The following is a 19,041-nucleotide window of genomic DNA, read 5'->3' as shown; positions in this document are numbered from 1 at the left end:
TGCCGAGAGTGCGTTGCCCTCCGTGCAGACGGTGCGTAGGCTTTGGTTGAATCACCCCTCGACTCGACACACTCTCGCTTACTTAGCTTTTCCTCCGCCCTCTCGTTTTCTATCTTGCTTTAAATTCTCCTTACATCCTTCTCCCTTTCTTCCGTATTCCCCAATTTATTTACAGGTGACGCAATGCATTATAAGGAGCAGTGCAGGATCGTCGATGTTCGATATGCGTAGGTATGTTAAACGATCAAAAGGAATTGCATTCACCTCGGCATAAGCTTCTTGTTCGAGCCCAGTATCTGTCCTTGACCTTTCAACGATTATAATATCTTTAATTAAACATACCGACCGTCATTCTTTGATTGATTCGATGAATTGTGGAGAGAGGGTTGCCTATAGTATAATATAATATATATGAGGTAATACTAAATATAGACTTTAATAGTTGATATACCACCGGCATACCTTCAGTGGGAATTATCGTCGAGTGACACACCCGTATAGAGTAAAAAAATTAATTTTTCGTACAGTTATGCAAATACATTAATAAGGATCCAGTGCTCGAATAATTCTTTTGAATAATTATACTTTGGCACGAAATCGTAGTAATTCGTTATACAATTTATTCGTGGTAACTACAATGGTATTAATTGTTACACGGTTCGGTTTCATATTTTGTTTTGTTGAATTCACATTATTTTTTTGAACGGTGATAATAATTATAATACTAGCAATAATAATAATTAAAAAAAAAAAATAATAATAATGATAATAATAATAATAATAGCAATAATAGCAATAATAATAATAACGACGATAATAATAATAATAACCATAATAATCATATTATTAATATTAATCATCATACGTAGACAACGGTAACATTTATAATATTTAGTCAACCTAACAACATCCAACGTAATTATATATAATTTATGTGTCTGTGTATATATATATATATATATTATGTGTATTTATGTAATGTTATAATCCTTTCTTTCAAACGTTTTTTCTGCTTAAGTTGTGTACAATTATACATAACATCGTTATATTGAAAGAAAGCAAAAAGCAACCCATGAGTGAGATATTTTCTTTTTAATATAACAGCACATTGAATTTCCATTATATTGCGTGTGAATGATATTTAGGTACTATATAATTAATACGTACGTAATGTATTTTTAAATATAATATCGAAAACGTTATAACGCCATTCATCACGTTACAAATTTACTAAACATTATAATATCCACTTCGTTATTTTTCCACCATACGCGATACAATTTAGCAGTTTGTATGCAGCTACAGGAATCGATTATACGTATCGCAACGCCCGTTCTGCAATTTAACTCTTTCAATTACAAGAATATTACATTATACACTGTGTGTAACACGAAGTAGGTGTTTGTGTCTGTGTGTGTTTTATTATTATTATTTTTTTTTGTCCGCTTTTGCGTGTACGCGGGTGTCGCGTAGCTTCAGATCTGCTTCAGAGTTTACACCCTATTCTATTTGAGAGTAATTATTTCCAAACGATGCGAATCTGGGGTGACGAAAAAACAGCTGCACGACAAAGATCATTTCTCCTTCAGACGAAGCGTCGATGAAAATTGTTTCACAATCGGATTACAAGGGTTTATTCAAAGTCATTGAACGATTCAGGATTCGAATGAAGTAATTCTGACGAAGAAGCAGCCTGAAGGGCTTGGAATCACTGCGCGTACGTATCCATATATACGTACGTAGAGCACGCGTGTGTCTGATTCGTAAATGCATTTACCGCAATGGCATAATAACTCCGGGGCCATAAAAACGCGATTAGGTATTATTGTCGAATATATTTTAGCTACGAGCCGATTGAGCGGTTTTCATTGTTGTGTAGAATCGGGAATGAGAGTGGGTGCGACGAATATTACACGTTGACTAACGTGTTGGCTAACACCTTATACCGACGAAAATTAATAACCTCAGGATACGGAGCTATTAACATCGTGTGTCAGCACCTGACGGACTTTTAACGACTTCTGTACGAAATTTCAAAATCACAGAAGTCGCTTCGAATTTGTGTATTACATCATCTCCCGATTAATTAATTTACTCGTATTTCTCATACTCGAAATCCGTCAATCGTAAAATATTCGCGTATCTTGTATAATTACGAGAAATGTCTTTGAACGGGTATGCGTAATACAAGAAGAAAATTTTTATCCATATTTGTTTATCAAGAAAATTTTCACCGTCAAAATCAATCAGCTTGGTTGTTTATAAATTTGCAATTGGTTTTCGGTATCGATAGTAAATCGCAGTGTCTGGTCTGTAAGATGAAATTTTTTCACATACCTACACGTTATAACACAAAAACCCCAGACGCGTGTTGGAAGAAAATTTTACGTACATAAACCTATCCAGAAAAGTTGTATAAAGTATGTATATAGTCTTTTGTATAGTATATAATATATAGTCTACATTGTAAGGTAGAAATTGCATTTATTTACAGTGTAGTTTATCTAGTTTTTTTTCCTCTTCTACTCACTATTAGATTTCATTTCATTAACGAAATCGAATCTAGGATGAAGAGAGCAAAACGAAGAAGAACAATCGAAACAAAGTGCGACAAGTTTTATTATTGTTACTTTTTCGTATACGTTTCTAATGTTCATCTAGATGCATGACTCAAAAAGTGTCGCATGGCCTTGAAAAAGTTGTCAAATTTGGAAGGATGTTTTTGTTCTAATTTCTTCATTTTTTTTTTTTTCTTTCCGAATCTCTAAAATCAAGCTGATCACGCGTGTCGATTTAGGGCATATTTTTCACAAAATTCTTGTACAACGAACGATGAGATCAATTCCCCGTTCCAAACGTATCGATCTCATATTATTTATTTATATTGATTCTCGGAATAACAAATGTTTTATTCGAACAGACGATGTGTAACCTATAGATGTATCTACAGTTAATCGAACTACTTTATCAGATAAAAGTAATTGAAGACAATAGAAAAACTGTTTCTAAATCGATTAGCTCTTCCAGTTAATGAACATTTATTGATTTCTAATTAACACATCTACGCTGGCATTTAATCCGATATCTCTTCTTCTCCGAACAATTATAGTTCAAATGATCCGATTTCATCTGACAACGAGCAGCCGAAGATGCGATGCATTCGGTTCTCGCGACGGTTAACATTGATATAATTTGATCGAAAATAATGGGCTTTCTACAGCTATTAGGAAATCTTTACTTTTCAAGGCTGCACCCTGTTCGCCGCATATGCACACACAAAGAGAATGGATCTGTCGAATTTACCAAACACGAGGATCAAATTTTACTTCGAGGGTAGTAAAAAAAATTTCACTCGACTTGACGAAAAAGTGATCGGAGAAATAATTTGTTCTTTTCGATCGGCAAAAAATTTCTTTCACCGTACATTTGATCGCCAGATTTGGTAATGTCGACAAAAAAATTTTCCTGCGTACATATGATAACAAAATAAATGTCGCTCTAAATTTAAATCAAGTGCGCGGAACGATGCAGGGAAAAACTGCGTGGATGAGAAATGATCGAGGAAAACGTACAGATGTATGATGTACACTATGCGTTTATGCTGATGTCTAATTCTACGTAATCTACATTGACTTCGTATAGAAGGAGTCGTGAGGAACACCTGACGCTACCCAAATGCGATTTCATCACCTTCGAAGTGTTAATTTTCTCTGCACAATGTGTTTGTGTTTTTAATTGTTTCAGCTGATAGCCCCTGATAATTAGTGATCGTCGTTCGTAAATTCATTCGTATATTGTTACAGTTTACAAGGAGGTAGTTGGTTAGCCTATAATCGATACTCTTCATTAATTTTATTACTACATAGTCGCGCATCGAGTGGATCGAGTCAATATAAACGTTAGTTACCGAAGATCTCTCAAAAAATACCGAAAATAGAAAATACTGGAATTATAAACAAAAGTTCAGATATAGTGAGACTTTGGTTTAAATCGTTTAAAAATTGTCAAAAAAACTAGTAAATTTGTTCGACTTCTCGCCAACGATAAGATGGCTTGTTTCAGTCGGAATACAATTTTCTAAAATTAAATATTCAAATAGACGTAGATAAATGACAATATTAAATCATCGTAGAGTAAAATCGAAAATAATTTAAAATACTATATTTCAAATAAGGTCAAATCGATTTGAATCGAAGCATCGATATCCCAGCTTTCGTTTATAATTCAAGCATTTCCTATTTTTGTGTTATTTGAAGAAACCTTCGTCACATCTTTCGAGCATAATAACTTTGCAAATGCTCGATGTGCGATTACTACGTAATAACTGTTAAAATTCGGTAAAACGTATCGTTTTTCAGCCGATATACCCGCAACCTCTTTAAAGATTCCGTAACGCGAGTTTCTTCGAAAACTCCTTACCTCTGCCCGAGTGTGAATTAAAATTCTACTCGTAATTTCGTCCGTGATTAAAAATAGATTATTAGGTGATATTTCCATTAACGATATTGGACGATTAGTTTACACAAGGTGATAAAATCCAAGTACCAGCCGAACCGTCATTGCATGCCTTCTGGTCAGAGAGAAAGAGAGCATAATTCGTTACGTAATTATCGCGTCACTAATGCTATTGTTTATACAGCTACATTAGCAATACTGCGTTAACGCATCAGGGGAGAAAGTCGTTTGCGTCGAGTAGCTTAAATCCGTGAATAAAACTTTCGTCCGAAAGACCCGATAATTATTATTACTGTTTCTTTTCTTATTTTGCCGAGTATCCTTTCATGTCACTTGCATATTTGACGAACTAATCACCGGTGCGGAAAAAGCATAAATTAACAGGTCTCACGGGTCTTTTTAACAGCAACTTGACGCAAACGTGCAGTTACGATTTATAATGCAATATATCTCGCGTCTCATTTAAGCAGTCACATTGATCAACGAGCGGTGTATACCTGCATATGTATGTATGTATGTATAATGTGTATATATAACGTAATATACACGTATGTATATATATATGTATATATGTATGTATGTAAACGTATTGTACGGGAAAAGCACATCACAGTAGAGTATGGATTGTTCGAACTGATGCAGATCCTAGCGTATTACAGTATATTATAGGTACATTATATATTTGTCATTGTATTATTATTGTTAGTAATATATTATCGTACAGCTATATTATACATATACCGATCACGTTTAAAAATATATAGTTTAATCGTTCGTGTCGCTATAATTCATCGATTTTATATCGTTCACCTTTTATTTTCTCAATTTTGTATTAATGTTTATTTCGTCAGTAACGTAATGATATTATACGCGTAAACCACCCATTCGACATACCTAGACGTCGTGATTACGCTTCCGTAGGCTGTAATGGGCGCTCGTAACTTTTCCTTAGACTGTCAATTAACAAAGATCGTATTATTTTCACGTGTGTACGCTGTAAATAATTGCACGTAGGTACACAAGCAGATCGTATTGAGGCGATTGCGTGAAGTGAAACTTTTTTTCTTTCGATATTTTATATCTGAGCAAGGCAGGATTAGCTAAAACGATCGGTATTAGAAATACATAATTGAAAACTTAGCTTGTGTATATAATTTGAATTCCATATTACGTGCAGAATGGCATTCTACAATTTGCACAGACTCGTTTATAGGTTCGTTGACTTGGACCGAGGTACCAAAATTATCCCTAAATATGCATTGTGAAAAAATTACAGACAATTGCGTACATAGTAAATTAATTATCAGAGTGTAGAAAAATTCACGCGAGACAGACAGAATGTATAATATGTTAATGTTACAGTTTTAATTCGTTGCAGCGTGTGTGTAATAGTGTTATACCTACACGAGATAATCAACCCACTACAGATGTATAATATATTAAACTACGCACAGAATTTTCAGTTGATACGTGATAGTTATTTATACGTTATTACGTATATAACATGTAAGCCGATTTTTCGATACCGAATCATTCTACAATTATAACGGTAGTGTATATATATATATATATATATATATATATATATATATATATAATTAGATTCGCTGTCCCGTTGAAAGGTAGATAATCCGTCGAAATATCGTTCTCACACACCTAGGTATCTTTACCTACGTAGTTCTCATTATTTCCCGTAGCACAATATCGGAGGACGATGTTTTGAACTGAATCTCCACACGAATTGCGTAAAAAAAGAATCATAGTATTATACAAGATAAATTTTGGTTCGCGAATTACAACGCTATTTGGAATAAATTATCTCCGACTGGGTTTGATAGTTGTATAAATTTCGGGATAAAAATGGAACGTATAACGTGTAATAATGGTAATTAACAATGACAGTAATTTAATGATAATGATAATAATAATAATACACATAATCTCTACAAGTATAGGCCGAATTATAAATCTATAAGGTATAATGTGTGCTCTTTGAAAAATCTACATTTCGTGTATGAAACAGTGCGACGTGCGGTTTATATATATGTACGTTTTATAATATATATATAAAGTTAGCCAATCCTCCTCGATTAGGCCCTATACACTCGTCGATATATATCCTATAATACAGAGAATTGGATAGGCGTAGCTGAGTTCTTGATTGGATCGACAAAAGAATTACAATATGTAATGTATTAGATGATTGAAATTTTCCTATTTGTTTGTTCATTTTTCGATTTTCATTGTATAATGTGGAAACTCGGCAAATACATGGGGTGTACTATTTGCGTGGGTATGTATATATATTATAAATAGATATCATTTGGCTCTGTATCGTGTATTATTATTATATCGTATATAACCCTGTAATACGACTCATTGTCACTTAAAATTCACTGTTAATCCCCTTATAGTTTGCTATACTGCAATCGTTAATTACTCGATTCAAACAGGATGTCTTAGGCGATAGAAATCAACGAAGCCTTTTCCATAAATTTTAAAGTGGCGTGATTAAATGAGATAAGCCCTCGAAACTCGTTGACTTAATTGTTTGTTTCAATATCCATTATTATGGCATGACGACAACTTTTTTAGAAGTAAGAAAATAATTATGATTGTAATCAATTACATGTCATAAGAGTGCGATGAAATTCGAAGCGCACGCGCTAAGTTGGTATTATGTAATTTCGCAATTCGCTACTCGCAAGCTCAACATTAAAGCGTACCAAAGCTCTCTGCATCGGGCTTCGGTCATCCGGATTTGATGAAATAAATCCGAGCTGTCGGATCTACTGTAGGTATATGTATATGTGTCTGTGTATTAGACTGCACAAAAAAAATGGATTGTTTTTTTTTTTTAAACTTCGAGTCAAACATATTGTTTCAAAGTACAAAAAGAAAAAATGCCGTCAAAGTTTGAGCTCTTAATATTGATATTTAAAGGTGCATCATCGCAATTTTCTATTCTCCATTTGAATAACATGAGAATTGTTTTTTTTTTTTTTTCTTTAAACATTGGAATCTCATAACTCGTCAACGTACTAGTGTACTGATAAGACCAGAACGTATTTTTGTAGGAAATTAAATATTAATATCAAGAGCTCAAACTTTGACGGCATTTTTTTTTTTCATCATTTCAAACAATATTTTTTACTCAAATTTGGCAGAAAAAATAGTCGATTTTTTTTTATACAGTCTAATGTATAATTATATGTATAGGAAAGATTACACTTCATACGTTTATACACTATTTGTATAGGCACAGCGCTAACTCTACTTTTTATACAGTAAATTGTTCGTTTGAAATAACAGTAACAGGTAGAATGGTGGAAGATGTAGAATTTGTACGGTCGAATAATTGTGCCTGATTATTGAAAAAATTGGGAAACCAATTTTCTTTATCGCTATATGTCTTACGACATTGTCGTTTATACCGTTTGAAATATGCAAATTGGCTCGATATCCGAAGGGAAGCGAACCAAAGACCGAATGATCTTTGAAATCTGACGAGGATCGGAATAAAAAGTAAGTGGTTTTATATTCGACGAAAAAAAAAAAAAAAAAAAAAAATAGAATAAGAGGAGAAATCTGTTCACCGGTAGTAGTGAGCGAATTGTTAGCCGAAAACGAAATCTGTGAATGACAGGTAACAGGTGGGAGTATATGTGGGTATATAAAATGAAAGCGAAGTATATAAAACGGCGGAGGGAAAAGCAAGAAGGCGGAGTTCGCGGAGACTTTAATATCAGAGGAAATGGCTTCCCTTGCGGAAACGTTCTTCCTTTTTCCACTTGCCGCGCGTTTTCTCGCGGCTGTCTAAGTCTCATTAAATGAAATGAAAAAAAAAAGCGAAAAGAAAGTAGCCGTAAAATTGAAAGAATTTCGGAATAAAAAGATAATTACGAGTCAAATTTTGGAATATATATTTATAAACTTACGACGATTTTTCCGTTTTTACCCACGTTTCGTGAATTCGATTAGAAGTTAATTATACCCAACGCAAAATACAGAATTCTTACAATTCCGTTCAAATTGTAATTAACGATCGTACCTTCTTTTTCACACATTAATTATACAATCAACTCAATTAATACGGAATCCCTCTTAGCTTGTATACGAAATTTTAATGACAATAAGAAAGGAAAAAATATAATTGGAATAAAAATAATATTTCTGGTTGATTCAGTCGAAATTTCGTTATTCCTCGGCGAAGTCGCATACTCAATATGAATTTTACGTATACCTTGACACAGCTGTCGGTAATTACGACTTAAAATCCCCCTTTTAGTACTTGAGTATGACAAGAACAACGACGATATTGATAATTATAATAATAACAGTGATGATAATTATCCCAAAAACATTGCTACCAGCCTCATAATTATAATGTTTCTTACGTTGTTAGTATTAAAACGTTGTCTGCCGTTGAAATTATTAATACGTAGATAAATTGCGATATCTTGTCGTTCAAAATAATAAAAAAAAAAACAAAAAAAAAAAAAGAAACAAAAAATTAGTCGTTATACAGCGACGTCGCACAATATCGCGATCGTCGAATGTACAACGACGAGTGAACGAAAATATACATGTATACCGTATACGGTACTTGTGTAACAGCGTTTGTAATTGAGGCACAAATCTACAGTGCTACGTCAATTATATATTCAAATGTTATCGTTAAATCGGCTATTTGCCATAATTGTTACATGTAGGTATAGCTATTTTCTAGTGATATGTGATGAGGTGCTTACTGCCTAACAAGCCGGGCTCTGCGTTCCAATATTTATACATGTACGTATATACATAAATTATGTCTATAATATATACATGTAGAACTTGTGCAGTTACGCCTGTACTTTAATTTTCCGACAACTATCCACACGACTGATTCATGCCGCCGTACAGATTGCCCATTTACTTTTGCATTAATCTTCGAACGCGCGTATAACCACGACAGCTCGTGCAAATACTCTGATACTTCTTTGCACAACTCGATCCAGCAGAAGAAGATAAACAAGAAAAATATGCAAGCAGCAGCTATTTAAAATGCAACGAATTTCCTGAAATATATTCTTTCATTACCAATCATATATAAATATGCAATTTCGTTCGATTATTTATTTATTTGTTGTTTCGAAAAGCCGCGGGCATGAGCCCGAATGATTGGAAAGTTTATTTATAGAATAACGCGACATGCGAAGTGCGATAATTATTGAGAATAAAAGAAAAAAATAAGAAAACAGGAAAGGATCGAATGCTTGCATTGAAAATAAATAAGCATGCTAATTTTGATAAATTTTTTTTCTTTTTAATCCTCGTCACCTGGCCCCAAAATCTTGAGCATAATTATATATTTTTAGCATTAAAACCACGTTTCGAACGCCGCAGTGCACGAAGAAACTCCAACACGTCATACAGCTATTAATCAATCGATGAGCAATACTGCAGTAGCTGCACAATATCAAACAATATATAAATATCTATATTCACTTACATATATAGACCTCTGAAATAATTTGTTTTAAAAAATATCAACCTCGTTATTTTATTTTACTAATTTTTTTCTGTTTTTGTTAACTTTTCCCCTTCTTCATTTTTGTATTCATCAATATATCTAAACATCATCCTATATTCTACATAGGGATATTATACATACATACATATATATACATATATATATATATATATATATAATATGTCATGTTATTGGTAATTTTAACAATTCTCTACATTGTATTTTATATTTACGCTTGTGTATGGATAATCCCCATTTTATACCTAGTTGACAATTGTGATGGCTACCTATCAATGCAATTTCTAATACGTAAGTTACATATATATGTATATATGTATATATATATATATATATATCAATATCATCCATCTATTATAATTACGATATTAATTATACAGCGCTATACGCACAATCGAAATAATAAGAGTATCGTATGTATGTATATATAATATATATACACATGTATATTTCAGCTCAATTTTAACTGAATATATATATATATATTTCCGTAGCTTATAGTGTATATAACAACGTTAACAGTATAGTATAGTAACAATAATAATGATAATAATGGTTTCATCGACAATGTATAAGCAATGGTAATAATAATTTTATCGTTAAAGGTGATATGTACCAAATGGAAGATTCACGTATATATGCATATACCATATTTATATAGTATATGTGTAAATAGCTGATGCCATGTGGCGTGGTTCATTTTATTTGATTTTTTTTTTTTTTGTTTTTTTTTATATCAAAGGTACATTTTTGCCTCCGACTTGTATTGTTGTGTAGACAAATTTTCACGATATCAACGGTGTAATATTGTATAATACGGTTTAATTGTACAGCAACGAAGTTGTCGCAGCGACGCGAAGTTTAGAGTCGTTTTGCGGACTGGTAGAATAATTATATGCGTGGTGGTTTTTTTTTTTTTTTTTTTTTTTTTCCCATGCTCTTTACATATATTATACTGTTTATTATTTATTATGTGCGGTTGAGATATTAAATGCATAGAATGTGATTTTGACAAAAAAAAAAATCACACACACGCACACACATGCACAGTAGTGAACGAAGGCTTGCAATACGAGCAATGATGAAATTATCGTCGTCAGCAAAAATCGTCCCCGGATAAAAGTTAATTCGTTTAGTTATTATCACTATAATTCTTAAACGGGAATTACGCACACATATTAAATACATCAGGCAAAAAGTCCCGTGAATAGACTAATCTGACGCATTTATCTGCGATCTCTCGCCATCAACTTAAAAAATAAAAAAAAAATTCTTTTTATTACCAATTACTTATATGTAAGATATAATACACACGTGACATACATGTTACCTTACATTTGCGTTAGCTTCGAAGGAATCCGTTCAATAAAAATTCAGTCACACGTTTCGATCCAATTCTTCTCTCGTTTCACATTTTTTCCCTTTTTCTCTTCTTTCTCTCATCTTTTTTCGCACAAAGCTACTCTCTTTCCCTACCAGTTCCAACTCCACATTTCGCATCCGCACTCGTCGGACACGTCAAACCTTGTATGAATTTTGCAACATCTGTGCGCCGTTCAGCCTGCAATGCAAGCTCGCTGCTGCTGCAGGTACGTAACGCGTATAATATGCACACTGCGCACTGTGTATGCACTTCACACGAAAAGCTCTCACGAATTACACGGCTTCGCGCACTAGAAGCGCCAGAGTATCATCTCGACCTTGTTTCCGTACTCGTCTATCTTATACTTCCAGCGTGTCACACGTATCACGTAGGCACGATTACACCTATCCACCTACGTACCTAACCAGATTTATACGAGATGCACCCTTCGATCTCAGCGTATAGAATTTTTTCGATATTCTCGATTATATACCTTCCTTTCTATCCCTTTTCGTTTTTTTTTTTTTTGCTATCAATCTATTTTCGGTGTTCTATCAGACTCTTTCAAAGTTTTCATTTTCTTTTTTCTTCGTTTTTTTTTTTTTTTATCTCTTTTTTCTCTTTTCCTTTCAACTTACACAATATATGTATGTATATGATTATAGGGTATGCACCTATTGTACAGTGCTTATGATACAATAAATCTAGCACGATTATACATGGTGTACCATAATTCTAATTTATACAATTTACTTTTGTTATTATTACTTTTTTTTAAAAATTATTATTATATTATTTTTATTATTAATATTATCACTATTACTATTACCATTATTATTGTTGTTATTGTTGTTGTTGTTGTTGTTGTTGTTGTTGTCGTTATTATTATTTCAGAAATTGTTTATGTTTAATCAAAGTAACACATTGCAAGATAATATTTGTTGTTGTAATAACAATAATAATAATAATCCAGTTTACCTCAGAGAGCGAATTAGGTAGGTATTGTATATTTCACTTATATTCGATATTTAAAATCAGTTTTTCCCCTTCATTTTGTTTATGTATATTATTGTATACATAAGTATATGTATACATATACATGCATAACATATAACACAGCAATGCACGATTATTCGTTTGACGTCGCAAGAGCGATATGTTATATGTATAATTTGAAATTATAAATTCTGACCCGTTTGTTTGACTTTTGTTTATTTGTTTGTTATACTTTTGAATGCGTTCTAGATATTCTAATGCGATACGCATAGGTGACGAACATGTATTAGGTGTGGTGTACTAAATTTTATTAGCCCACCGACTGGCTCGATATTTTATACTTTTTACACATTCACTGTGATCTGATTGACAAATCAATTGCGAACGGATAATTATGCATTGTATATTTATTCGTATATTGATTCTATTCTCGAAAGGGAAAAATTTTCTATGTTTTTTTTTTCTTTTTTTCTCTATTACAGTATCCGTCAGATTTTGGATCATATCGTATATAATATTAGGCATAAGGACTATAAATCATTGGACCAAACACGCGGTGTTTCGGATAACAACTTCATCGTTTATCCCAATCATTTGACTATAGTGTTAACCGAAAATTGAGGAACCGAACAGCATGTATTTTTTACGCGAACCCTCCGTCCGAACGGCCAATCATAAAACATAGATCATTCGAACAACGGACAGAGATAGGAGAAAAATTGCTGAAAATTTTATTTACACGGTGAAAAAACGACATGCACGTGAGGCGAAAGGTAAATTGGTGCTTGCAGATCTTTCCAGGACGCGGGGTTCCGACTTAATCCATAAACCGTCGAATTATAGGGTGTAAAATATTTACGATCAACGGACAATGTTTTATTCAGAAAAACCCTCCAAAGCTCGGACACGCGATTTCACTCCACAGCTTTGTATCGAGTCGAAATTCAGACATTCAACAACCGATGCGGTTCGTGTATCCTCCCTTCGAAAACTAATCTTTTTCTTCTCGTTACTTTTCCTCTTTACATTCTGATAATCCAAATAACTTAATGCGGTGTTCAAGCGTTAAATTATGTCAACAATTTATACACATATATGGTTATTACACAATTATCGTTAATTGCACACGTTGATATTTATATAAACAATAAATGGTCATGCAATTATAATCTAAAAAATATGTATCATCTTTTTTCACTATCTGCGTTCGTTTTTCGGTTAATTTTCCTCCGATACCGTGAATATCTTCTTTGCTACTTTTTTACATTGTTTTTTTTTTCTGGTCAGGGATTTTTCTCTCTCCACATCCGATTCGTATTCAATTCCAACCAAATTACAACAACTGCAAATCGGTTAAACCGACGCGCATATCATTATCGAGGATGAATCATACGGGATAATAAGTTTCTATGGTGTAGCACTTACAACGAGGAGTAATGTAAGCGACATGCGTTGTAATCTCATCTCGACCTAAGCCAATTTCTGCGAGCAAATGAAATTCAAGTTGATGAAAATCACGGGCTGCTTCATTTTCTCCCGCTCCTTCTTCTTCTTCTTTTTCCTCTTCTTCTTCTTCTTCTTTTTCCTCTTCTTCTTATTCAGGTTCTCTCTTTTCCTTTAACACACCGTGTTGTCCAAATCGGGACACGTCTTGGAACTTGTTGGGCTTGCCTATTACAGCCTGCAGCGAGAACGTGTGAGGGGGATTTTTATTTATTTTTATTTCTACCTCTTATCTTATGCAATAATCGGGATCGTTATCAGCGTGCAGGAAACTAGCAGTATCAAACTGCATACGAAATCGTAAAGCCGTCTTGCACCCGCCGAAACGCTGGAGGCAACAGCCGCGTCGCAGGCTTCGGGCGGATCTGAAACACACGAAAAATTAACGGGCCTGCAATTCAGACGAACCGAGATCAAATGATACAGAAACACTGACCGGAGACAAAAATAACACGTAAAAAATTTACTCCAATTTAATTTAATCTAATATAACTTTGTGTCAATTCATTTTCATCCTGGATTACTTTTACATGAATATTATTAAAACCGGTCAGCCAATTTAGCCATGCGGCTATTCCCGCAATTTAATGCAGCCTCGATACCATCACGCAACCTGTTGTATCAGCGATGCAACGATTGCAATTTTATCGCGAATTATACCGCCTTACAGCGAATTAAATGTAAGTATTATTCAGAGGCGATCGACGTGCGGTTCATTCTAGAGATCATATCTGCATACAAGGATTATGCTTTCGATGAAACAATTATCCGTAGGTATCGTTATAGTGCTCTTGGAAATTTTTACGGAATTTTTTATTAGGTGCATTAGAAACCACAGATGGCGCAGCCCGATGGAACGGATTATTATTCTTCTGGGAATATTTTGAGCACATCTTTGACGATTGCACCTCTCATCGTCCGATGGCCGTCAATTAAACCGTTCACGTGCCGACGATTAACGAATCCAGTCGGTCGTTTGTCACTTAAAACCGAGTCATGAAATTGATACCTGTGTAATATAGGTTAGACTTTCAAAATATTTTTCACCTAAATCGCGCAATCCGCTTCTTGATCGACGATTAGGTTAATTTCTCTTTCGTTTTCGCTTGATTGATAATTGTTTTTTTCTTTTTTATCTCATCGTTGGTTTTGTGGTTTTTAGAGAAAATTTGACCAGTATTTTATGATCAAACAAGGTTACAGCGTCGAAATTTCTGTTACACCTGTGTATTAATTTGTGTCTACATATGGGCTATTCCGCGTCAACCGGATCAGTCATCTCTCAGATATTTTTTTGATTTGGCATGTGGATTGTGTAAGGGGAGTTAGATTTTTGTGCCAAAGCGCGAATCTCATAATGCAAAATTCGATTTTTTATTAACAATAACAAATTAGACTCCCATTTTTTTCAAAAATTCATAACTTCGGCAACAAATTAGATACAATTTTTTTTTTTTTTTCAAATTACGCGGAAAGCTCCATAGAATTTAAAAAAAAATACGAAATGGTAAAAAAAAGTTGTTATCAATTGTTTATTTAACAATTAATTTTTCAAAGATTTTTAAAACAGTGACCGACACGATCAAAAAATTTTTTTAAAATTCTGACATGTTCCTTGAACTGTACTACAACCTGTGAATTAATTCCAGAGGGGTGTTTTTCTTCGTTTTCGAGTAAAAAATCATTAAAGGTGTCGATGCGCATGAAATTGCGGCGCGTCGAGTCTCTACGTAATGGCGGGCGGCCGGTTGCCGTCCACCGCTACCCCGCGGCGGCGTCGCGGCGTTATTTTAGAGTCATTTTCACGATGTAGGACATGATTGAAAAATCTGAAAAAAATACTGTACCTTCACAAGGCCTGCTCAAAGCGATAAGTGAAGTTTCAAGAATGTGTTTTTCACCGTTTTTTTATTACAGAGATTCAAAATAACAGTTACGCACCATGAGAGTGCACATAAATGATAATAATTACATAACTTGCTACTTATTTTAGTACTTATAATCACCCCCGAAGATATGTGGAAGCTGCGAAATGAACGCACTTACAATTATATATTTCATACAAATAAATCGCTTATTCTATGGATACAATCTATTAATCTTTGATCAAACTGGGCATTAAACTTAGAAATGTGAGCAAAGGTTTTCGTCATAACTTACATGGCTATCTTAGCGCATAGATTTACGGGTAAATGACTCATCAGAGGAAGAGCTTCCACATATCTTCGGGGGTGATTATAAGTACTAAAATAAGTAGCAAGTTATGTAATTATTATCATTTATGTGCACTCTCATGGTGCGTAACTGTTATTTTGAATCTCTGTAATAAAAAAACGGTGAAAAACACATTCTTGAAACTTCACTTATCGCTTTGAGCAGGCCTTGTGAAGGTACAGTATTTTTTTCAGATTTTTCAATCATGTCCTACATCGTGAAAATGACTCTAAAATAACGCCGCGACGCCGCCGCGGGGTAGCGGTGGACGGCAACCGGCCGCCCGCCATTACGTAGAGACTCGACGCGCCGCAATTTCATGCGCATCGACACCTTTAATGATTTTTTACTCGAAAACGAAGAAAAACACCCCTCTGGAATTAATTCACAGGTTGTAGTACAGTTCAAGGAACATGTCAGAATTTTAAAAAAATTTTTTGATCGTGTCGGTCACTGTTTTAAAAATCTTTGAAAAATTAATTGTTAAATAAACAATTGATAACAACTTTTTTTTACCATTTCGTATTTTTTTTTAAATTCTATGGAGCTTTCCGCGTAATTTGAAAAAAAAAAAAAAATTGTATCTAATTTGTTGCCGAAGTTATGAATTTTTGAAAAAAATGGGAGTCTAATTTGTTATTGTTAATAAAAAATCGAATTTTGCATTATGAGATTCGCGCTTTGGCACAAAAATCTAACTCCCCTTACACAATCCACATGCCAAATTAAAAAAATATCTGAGAGATGACTGATCCGGTTGACGCGGAATAGCCCATATACCTATATTTATGCATGCACGCGCATTACGCGAAGGTATGTATCATACCGCCAGGGATGATTGAAAATTGATACACAACCACACGCCAGCTAGACAAATCCCGATTCCCGTCGTGCGAAATTTCCCGATTTTGTATGCTCAGGGACGGGCAAACACAATCGTCGAATCATTAACTGACGCCCACCTAGGTGGAAATTTTCGACGCAGTGAGCACAGCTTACTGGTTTATTGCACGATGGGCTCGGCTGTTGCCGAGGTAAATACTGTCGGTATTCCGCAAAATAGTAATAACACGTAATAACGTAATAACATTATCTTGTTACATGCGTTATACGTACGTTATTTCCATCATAAGTCGACGTGTATTTATTTTATTCTACTGGTACTTCTACTAATTTTATGCAAATTCCGCGATTCGAATTCTTTCACAAGTCTACGTCATACCAGACTTTACTGGGAGACGGTTCCATTATCTTTTCCAACGTAAATAGAAATTTTAATCTATCCTCGATCGATAAACGATGATTTTCTTAGAGCTAATGGATCGAAATTGTGTAAGTGCCACCTTATAACCAGCGCTTGGATTTTAGTTTGAAGACAAGGTAATTTCGTGACGTAGATTAGTGAAATTGATTACAGTAATCGGAGGAAACCAGGAAGATTGTGGAAAAAGAATATTATGCGTTTAGTAATATTGAGTGATTAAGTGATGGCTTGCGTTGATAGTGAAGCAGTCACTTACTTCGTACTGTCTAATTCTTTTTCAGCATTGATGGATGAAGATTTCAAAGTGTTGTGAGAATAAACGTGGAAAGAATTGAAGAAAAACAAGCGGCCTTTGGCCCAGAAAAAATATAGTAATATCCAATTCGAATTTCGAACTACAAATTCAGATTAGTGATTAACGATTTAAAAGCCCTCGGGTACCGTATCACGCGAAAATATGACGATATTTTAAATATTGAACCACTATATGGATCCACCATTACAAATTTGAGAAGTCTGACCTTGGATTCGTTATCGGTGACCTAAAAAACCCCCACCTACTAATTTTTACAAAAATATCAACATTTTTAGATCTTTTTTTTCCACCATATTGGATTCGCAATTTTCGATATCGCCAATCTGACCTCAGATTCGCGATCAACCGCCCGGCAAACCTTCCAATACGAATTTTCATAATAATTCAGATGTTTTTAGTTTTTTTTCAGTAACTCGAATACACCAAATTCAAATTTTGCAAATCTGACTTTAGATTTGTGATTCGTGACCCAAAAAACCCGACGGTACCAATTTTCATTCAAATCCATTCATCCATTTTTTTCAAGATATCATCATTTTTATTTTACTTTTCGAAATGTTATTATCTTGCACACGTACACACGTACACAACGTCAATGCGAAAATGGTCGACGGTGGTTTTCTAGATCTCAACGTTTCGAGAACTGGTGAAAACTCACCTTTTCGGGGTGATTACAATAACTACCCTTCTTCTCTGAAAATAGAGAAACGGGAAGTTGGAAAAAAATTCCATCCCCAATAATACATACCAGGAACGCCCTTCAGCCGTGGAAGAAATTCATTCCAGAATGCGCAGGCTGTTGCTCGAGGACCTTTTCCAAGGCCGCTTTCTTCCGCGTCAAACACAAAGTACTGCGGTTGATCCCTCGAATAAGTCGGCCACTCAACACCCTCAGCCATCGGTTTTCTGAAGTAAATATAAATTGGCACGATGACGCAAGCGAAATATGCGAGAAATTTTCTTTTCACGCGCAGAAACAACGCCTCGTTCGTATAATCGATGAATAAAAGGGGGAATTGAATTGTGATGCTGTTTTTGTTTTCAAGAAATTTTTTTTCATCCCTCCCAATTTTACTTTCCTTTCATCTGAATATCCCTCTGAAAATTATCAACCTCGGTATTTGGGCAACGAAAAATTCTTGGCCAAAACACATTTAACGATCATAGGTATAATATTTGCAAAAAATGTAATAGGACTTGTTTTCAATGAGCGAGGATAATCGTAACCACGTAATAATACCGACATCTACGGCTGAAGATGAAACGCGTGGAGAAATTAAGATAGGAAGAGGAGAAAAAGAGAGAGAGAGAGAGAGAGAGAGAGAGAGAGAGAGAGAGAGAGAGGGAGAGAGAGAGACAGAGACGGAGACAGAGAGCGAGGGGCAGAAGGGAGGAAG

The 19,041-nt window shown here is 34.4% G+C and overlaps 1 protein-coding gene across 3 annotated transcripts in view; it reads right to left on the bottom strand.

Annotated features, from left to right (window-relative positions):
- Positions 1-2,753: 2,753 nt before the first annotated feature.
- LOC107225972 (acetylcholinesterase) overlaps positions 2,754-19,041 on the bottom strand; it is a 122,004-nt gene continuing 105,716 nt past the window's right edge. For all 3 annotated transcript variants that reach the window (XM_046729998.1, XM_046729999.1, XM_046729997.1), the window contains 2 exons: positions 18,393-18,550; positions 2,754-14,215 (listed from right to left, as the gene is read on the bottom strand). In XM_046729998.1, the coding sequence (XP_046585954.1) occupies positions 14,085-14,215; positions 18,393-18,550 (289 nt within the window). In that variant the 3' untranslated portion in view covers positions 2,754-14,084. The remainder of the gene's footprint in view (positions 14,216-18,392; positions 18,551-19,041) is intronic.

The sequence above is a fragment of the Neodiprion lecontei genome, chromosome 1, assembly GCF_021901455.1.
Source record: "Neodiprion lecontei isolate iyNeoLeco1 chromosome 1, iyNeoLeco1.1, whole genome shotgun sequence".
Classification (NCBI taxonomy): Eukaryota; Metazoa; Arthropoda; class Insecta; order Hymenoptera; family Diprionidae; genus Neodiprion; species Neodiprion lecontei.
Note: the sequence above shows the minus strand (reverse complement) of the source record. Positions and strands in the feature narration are given on the sequence as shown.